Genomic DNA, 7962 nt, shown 5'->3' with positions numbered 1-7962 from the left:
TGCAGCCATAAATAAAAATGTTAATGAGGTAAAATTGGTCACTGGTCATGATGAGGGTAAAACAATATCAAGAAACTGAAAAGGTTCTTGTTAAGCTTAATTCGTTTTGACATATTTTGAAAAAAATCTCAAATGCATTGTAGCAAATCTTATTAATTAAACCAGAAATCCATTACCATTTATTGCTTCTGTGTTTTAATTTGTACTTTTTATCCTTAAGGATAACTATGAATAAAACATGAAAATGACTACATTTTCTTTTTCTGCAATCATATACATCCTGTCCTATATAATACCTCATCTGCCCTCATATTTTGTTTATAATCTAGTACGTAATACTCAGGCTTGATGACTTTGGTAATAGGGCTTTCCTTACAAAATATACTCACAAATCTGAAATTGGTCAATCAGCTGTCCAGGAGGAAAATTAAGTGAACCTAGTTTTATAGCAATATGTTTAAGTTAAAGGTTCAAAATATACTTTGAGATACTTCAAAATGCTATAATTTTCCTTCTGGAAACCTTATACTCCCTCAGTCTGACCTTATTTATCCTCTGAAAGCTGACTGGTCCCTCCCAAGTGCATTTTGGTACTATGGATAATAAGCTATAATTCAGTGAAGGGCTTCTCTAGGTTACATGAGGATTATGATCACTGTAACATCTAAATCATATATAAAAAAGTAAATGATAGCAAGACTACAATCCCTCACTCCTACAAAAATTATTCAATTTTTATTCTTTAAGTGTATCTGTTTTGATAAGTGGTAAGTGGTCTTTGGTGGAATGAGCTTTAGACTTGGCTTAGCTTTACAAACACAAAGAATTAAGACATTTTGTCATTAAGCCATTCTGACTTTAAGACCTTCTACCTTGCCATTCTGTTTTTTTTTTTTTTAAAAAAAAACAAAATTTATCACTTTCATGCTATTATTAATTTTACTCATTTCAAAGCACATCATATTTCAAAAAACACAGAAATCAACAAATTTAAATTATGTGCATTCAGATGGGACTCACCTTTAGAGAATCAAAACAGGCCACCACACGACCATTTTCCACATGGCAAACTCTTGGTGGATGGGCAAACTTGCAATCTGCATCAGCTCGAGAGCAAGTTCCTCTCTGAAATTCTCTACAGACTTCTAAAGTCAGCCACTTGGTATCACGAATCAGGGCAACATTGACAGCCGTCATATTGAAAGCAAAATTAAAATCCAATGTACCCTCTTTAGGACAATATTATTGTGGACTATTAAAGGATTAAAAATGAATTCAAACTAAGTGTGAAGAGATAACAGGTTGCTTTGGTGAAACGTCTATTTGTTAACACTTAGGTTTTCATTAAAGTCAAATCTGGTCTAGTCAAACAAAAAGCCAATCATAAAAACTATCAGAATAACTAAAAATCAAATTAGAGACCAACTCCTAAGAAGCCAACTGTTAAGATAATGAATGCTTTATTTTGTTCCTTTGCCGAATTTATGTGAAATAACCGGCAGACTTTCAAAAGAATTCTGTGCTCTGCAGTTGATGTTTTCAATTATTCTTGTAAAAAACATATGCTGCTGGCTGCCCTTCGATTTGTGGAATGGTCTCAGATCAGGGGGAGAAAAGTTTTTCTCTATTTATTAGCTTTAAATAATGAGATTGGGAAGGATGTTAGAACCCCAAAAAAGTTTTGTTGCAAAATCAAGTGGAGGGAAAATGACTAAGAAAATTGAGAATCACAGAAAAAAGAAATGGACCAGCTGCTGACAGTAAACTACAAGCACACCAGGTTCGGAGGGGAGGTGGAGAGGGCAGGGAATGGTATGGTAGGGAGAGGGGTTTATAAAGAGACAGCTCTAGAGTAGAATCCAAGCAGCAGAGTTTTCAGAAAAGGCACTTTTCAGAACCTGCAAGAAAAAAATAAATAAAATTAGCTAAAATAATGCAATGCTTCCGTTTCAAACTCTAGATTTGGAAAAGAAGTAACTATATCCTATTTAAAACAGGAAGCATCTAGATACTGACAGTGCAACATAGTACAGTCAGCCATTGTCAATAAAAAGGGCATTTCCCAGTATAAAACTGTATAGTAAAAGCAAGCAACTGCTTAGATTTACTGTTGTAGTACAAGACTGGGCAACAACCTCACATGAGGTGGGGTGGAGGATGGAAATGTAAAATGTGCTCCAGATAAAGAAAAAAGTCATTTGAAAAGATATTTGTGTGTGTGTGTGTGTGTGTGTGTGTGTGTGTGTGTGTGTGTAGGCTCCTTAGTCTCTGAAGGGAAATTGGAGCAACTCAGAAGAAGGTTTCAGCATATACAAACAAGTGAGACAGAATGTGCTGTTTAATGAAATAGATTAAATATTATGCAGCTTTAAAGTATGCAGTTTAACTCAGTGTGAACCAGCTATAATTTCTAGCAACAGCTGAAAAGATACAGGAAAGGTTAATTTACTGGCATATGCCATAAACACATACTGAAATAGCACTAATGCAAAAGTGAGCTCTGAGTATTAGAAAAATCAAATAACTGTTAACTTCATCAAAAAGTGAGATTAAAGTTCTTAAAAGTATTTCATTTAATTTTTTGGACAATATTTTCAACAACTTTACAAAATCTCAATCTTCTCTTTGTCTTTTCTATATTCAAGATGAATTTCAATATCACCTGACTTTTCAAATACCATTGAGAAATTAAGTACCTAGAAAATTCAAGCAAGCTTATCTACTCAAGAGCAAAACATGTTTTCTCTGAATCATTCTTCATGGAAATCATTCTAAAATGTATACTATGTAACTTTGCCTTCTTAAAAAATATCAAATATAATTTGGCCTCTAATTAAAGACTTGGGACTATTAATATATTAGGAAGTATAATAGTTCTCATCTTTAAGTGGCAGACTAATTGTCATATCCACTGCCACTTATCTGACTGTCACAATATCTACCACAGTGAATTTTCCAGCTCTCTTCTGAAAAACCTAATAGCCAGTCATGAATGTTGAATAACAATTAGTTACCCACTGAATGAGGGGCCTATGGAACAAGATGCAGAGCTTTCTTGCATCTTCTATGACTGCTCTTACTTCTTTGGGGGCCCTTCTGCATCAAGTTACATGCAGGACCATGTTCTAGAGGGTTGAAGTTGCAGGCAAATGACTTCTAGGAAAAAATATTTTTTAAATAACCTGATGATAGAAATGCAAAACAAAATCACAATGTGATGACCACTTCACTCTCATTAGTCTAACTATAATTTTGAAAGACAGAGAAATTGGAGAAATTTGAACCCTCATACATTGTGGCTAGGAATACGAAATAGTGCAGTTGCTGTGGCAAACTGTCTGACAGTTCCTTCAATTCCACAACTCAGTATATACCCAAAGTATCTGAAAACAAGCGATACAGAAATCCTCCTACAAATCCTTGTACATGAATGTTCATAGCAACACTATTCACAATAGCCAAAAGTGGAAATAGCCTAAGTGTCCATTAACAGATGAGTGGATAAACAAAATGTGGTATATCCACACAATGGAATGTTATTCGGCCACAAATAGGAATGAAGTACTGAGGCATGCTACCAGAAGGATGAACCTTGACAACATCATGTTAAGCGAAATAACTGTCACAAAAGGCCACATATTGTATGATTCCATTTATATGAAACGTTCAGAGTAGCCAAATCTACAGAGACAGAAGATAGATTAGTGGTTGCCAGGGGTTGGGAAGAAGGGATAAGGGTGAATGACTGCTTAATGGGTACAGAGTCTCCTTTGGGGGGTGATGAAAATGTTCTGGAATTAGATAGTGGTGATGATTGCTTGATTTTTGAAATACCATAACCAATTCACTGAATTGTACACTTTAAATAGATGAATTGGATAGTATGTGAATTATATTCCAATAAAGCTGTTATATATATTTTAAAATGTCTAAAGAGACATGACAACCAAAAACAGCCTGACTGGTGATGGGATTAGCTATCCCAAACTTTCTGAGTTTCTCCTTAGCCAGAGATTTTTCTCAGTAGTGTCAGTAAGTTGAATTTCAAGAGTAAATTCATTTCCACACTGTAACTGACTTAATGTATTATGAAAAGTACTCTGGAAGAGTATGATATTCCAACCTAATCCCACAACTAAATTATATAGTCTGTCTGAACACATTTGGAAGGAAAATGACAAAAAAAGATCTATCTATATAAGATCTGCTCAAAACATAAACAGTGAGGGTCCGGAGAAAGACTTTTTCTACAGAGGTCCACCAAGTATAGAAACATAATAAATGATACATGTGAATTCTGAACTTTTACAAATGAAAAATGCAAACAAGAACTGGCTTCTAGACATGCATTTTATTCAGAGATAGAGGGAGAAGGAATTTTCTTTTTTCTTTTCAAAATTTTGGCCTGTAACCTATGATGAAGCCCTGGCCAACTCTTCAAAGCAGTTCTAGCCACCACATGTCTTCCTTCAGACTGAAACTATTTTAGGGGCTGACTCAGAAGAAACTAAAGTCAACACTCAAGGGAGCTGGAGGAAAGATGGGGAGAAGTTCTCTCATGCAGCTCTGTTTGTCTATGTATAAAAGACAGGGAGAAGTGCCAGTTTTCTCTGTATTCTTAAGATCAATTTTGTTTTGGGGATAATATAGCTTTATCTTCACTTCCTTAGACTTAAGTAATAGGAATACAGTTCTGCTTCTTAAGATTTATAGTCCTCTAAAGAAGAACATGAAAAGTTACCATTTCTTAGTGCATTTGTATTTTATTGTAGTTGCAGTTTACAAGCGCTTGTATTTCACTGATCTTTCGATCTCTCAAAAATATTCTAAAGCATGAGTGATAACCTAAAACACTGATGACTGAAATGAAGCTCATAGAGGTTAAATTACTTATTCGAAGTTACAAAGCCTGGTGGTAGAGCCATGACTCCAGGCAAGATCTTCTGACTCCAAATCTCATGCAGTGATTCTAGCTGAGAAATGTCATAGATAGCATTGTTTATCTCTCTTGGGAATCTTAAACAAGGGAAACCTGTCATTTTTGTAGAGTACTTATGGTTCGTTCTCAGAATTACATTCATGCCTGATGTATCAACATTTTCATAATTGCCGTAAGTTGTGCTCAACCAACATTTATCTAGCATCTACTATGTGCCAGGCATTGTTCTAGGTACTGAACAAGACTGATAAGGTCCTTGCTCTTGTGGAACATGCTATGCTCATTTAAATAGAGAAGTAACTTGATGTACAAGGAAATAAAATGAGTATTAGAATTTATGAAGAGCTGGAAGTAAACACTAGGAATTCTGACTTCAGCACAAACCTCTAACTCATCATGAATGATACACCAAGCACTATGATTTAAGAATACTGTTAAACGCACACTCAAACACCACTGCATAGAAGTTAAGTCATCAAGAGGAATACCTTGGAATTGCATTGAGACTTATTGCTCTCCAGATTTCTCTTGGAGAGGGCAACTACTGTTCTCATTTTACAGATGGGGAAATGAGGGTGGAGAAAGGTTGAGTAATTTAACTTGCACAACTTCATGAAGCTAGCAGGTGATCAAGCCATGGTTCAAACTCAGGCAGCCTGACTCCAGAGTCCCCTCCACCATTTAACCATCCCACAATACTGTGTTACTCTTATGGCATCTATCATATTCTTCTTCATGCTTGCTGACTGGGCCCCTTAACCTTTTCTCCCTTACTAGATTTAAACTCCTTGAGCATAAAGATCATGTCTTGCTCAGCATTGCTGGCTCTATCTGGTCATTGGGGGTTAGAGTAGCATTCCCCAGGATTTTTGTTTTGAAAATTATAAAGATTAAATGGTAATTTAACATTAACCCTTCTGTTGTATGACACTAGAAAAGAGTTTTGTCAGTTGGGCACCCTCTAGGCTAACTGAGCTTTGGCCACCTCTGTTAGTTTTGAATCGATTGGACCTGTGAAGTTGAATATTTTCTCACAATCCTAGCCTTCAAATTGGGATAACAATACCTAGGATTCTTCATATATAGTGCATTCATTCTCCACAAAGAATGACCTATTCCTGTCCATTTGATAGCAACAAGATCTTATAAAAATATGAAATTCCCAGATGATTGCTGTTCGTGTCTTTGGATAGTAGGTTCATCTTTGGAATGTTTTGCTCAGTAATAGGTATGATGAAACTGAACTGGTGGTGGGAGTAAGGGTGGGGAGATTTCACTCCAATCCACAGGAAGAAACCTTTCATAAGTATTCTTCCTTGAAAATAAAATAGTTAACTTTGACTTTGAATTGATGCTCATCTATGAGAGTCCTAGACAAGATACAACATAAGGAAAATGCAAAAACTTATATTTTAAAATTACATACATAACAGATTCTCTATTAAGTGTAATATTTGAAAAAAAGAACTGCAGATTTTATTATTTTTAAGAATTCATTTTTTTTTCTCATGGAAGTTGTCTTGAAAGTAAAACAAGAGAAAAAAGACATGTTTTCTTCTAATCTAATGGAAACGGTAACTTGTCCTAGAGCTGTTTGCAAGGCCACTACCATCAGCTACTTTTGCCCCGGTTTTCCTATACTTTTTCCTTGTCTCCTACTTTCTTTTGCCTTCCCTCCACAAACCAGCACATAACAGGAACACTGCCAGTGCCTGGTCCAGAAGATCACAAAGATTTTTGGCACCTAAACCAATCATTGCAGAGGTCTTCCTTTAAATGCATTTATCAACCCCTGAATAAACAATGAAAACAATGTTTTCTTTCTTTCCATTTTAAGCTTTCCTTACATCTGTATTACTTCTGAATTTCTTGTGGCCATTTATTTTGGCTCTACAAATATATGACACACCTGCCATACACTGCTTGAATTGGATGGCTGACAAGATTTAAAAGTCTTCAAGTTTTCAGATTTGCTTCAAGTTCTATTTCCCTCACGTGTTTTTGTTAGTGGTCCACCACAAGTTCTGTAAGGAATATAAGAGGTACTCAGCACTGCAGATGGAAACCATGATTTCGTAGGCATCCTATGGAAAATCAAGTCTTCTGTCCAGAAAAAAAGTGGTCGTAAAAAATAAGGATATTTTGCCTAAGTACAGAACTTTTTCATTAATGTATTTTTAAAGCTTTGCTGCATTTTTTTCATAATACTCCTGGGATGGTAAATTCCATGTCTTTTTTCAAAAAGCAGGTAAGTCAACTTATTCTATTTTACAAAACAATTAAACATCCCAACTCAGTTCATACATATAATCATAAAAGGAAAAAATAGGTGCAACAGTGTCTCTTTTGAAAATCACTTTAGCAATGGATAAAATAATGTTACTGGCACATCTTTTTAAAAAAGATGTGTCCATTTTTAAATAGTACAAGAACTTGCTAATAAATGCCATTTAAAGTTTTATTATTATTATTATTTTTTAATTGTACTTTAAGTTCTGGGATACATGTGCAGAACGTGCAGGTTTGTTACATAGGAATACACGTGCCATGATGGTTTGCTGCATCCATCAACTCACCATCTACATTAGGTATTTCTCCTAATACTATCCCTCCCTTAGCTCCCCACCCTCCAACAGGCCGTGGTGTGTGATGTTCCCCTCCCTGTGTCCATGTGTTCTCATTGTTCAACTCCCACTTATGAGTGAGAATATGCAGTGTTTGGTTTTCTGTTCCTGTGTTAGTTTGCTGAGAATGATGGTTTCTATCTTCATCCATGTCCCTGCAAAGGACATGAACTCATCCTTTTCTATGTCTGCATAGTATTCCATGGTGTATATGTGCCACATTTTCTTTATCCAATCTAACATTGATGGGCATTTGGGTTGGTTCCAAATCTTTGCTATTGTGAATCATGCTACAGTAAACATATGTGTGCATGTGTCTTTATAGCAGAAAGATTTATAGTACTTTGGGTATATATCCAGTAATGGGATTGCTGGGTCAAATGGTATTTGTGGTTCTAG

At 35.5% G+C, this 7962-nt stretch overlaps 1 protein-coding gene across 1 annotated transcript in view; it reads right to left on the bottom strand.

Moving 5' to 3' along the window:
• The window catches only part of MBNL3 (muscleblind like splicing regulator 3), a 62287-nt gene extending 60393 nt beyond the window's left edge, over window positions 1-1894 (bottom strand). The window contains exon 1 of the mRNA XM_017885384.1: window positions 1021-1894. Coding sequence (XP_017740873.1) covers window positions 1021-1197 — 177 coding nt within the window. The 5' untranslated portion in view covers window positions 1198-1894. The remainder of the gene's footprint in view (window positions 1-1020) is intronic.
• Between the last annotated feature and the right edge of the window lie 6068 nt (window positions 1895-7962).

The sequence above is a fragment of the Rhinopithecus bieti genome, unplaced genomic scaffold (genome assembly GCF_001698545.2).
Source record: "Rhinopithecus bieti isolate Rb0 unplaced genomic scaffold, ASM169854v2 scaffold_15353, whole genome shotgun sequence".
Classification (NCBI taxonomy): domain Eukaryota; kingdom Metazoa; phylum Chordata; class Mammalia; order Primates; family Cercopithecidae; genus Rhinopithecus; species Rhinopithecus bieti.
The sequence above is the reverse complement of the archived record's forward strand: the minus strand, read 5'-3'. Positions and strand labels throughout refer to the sequence as shown.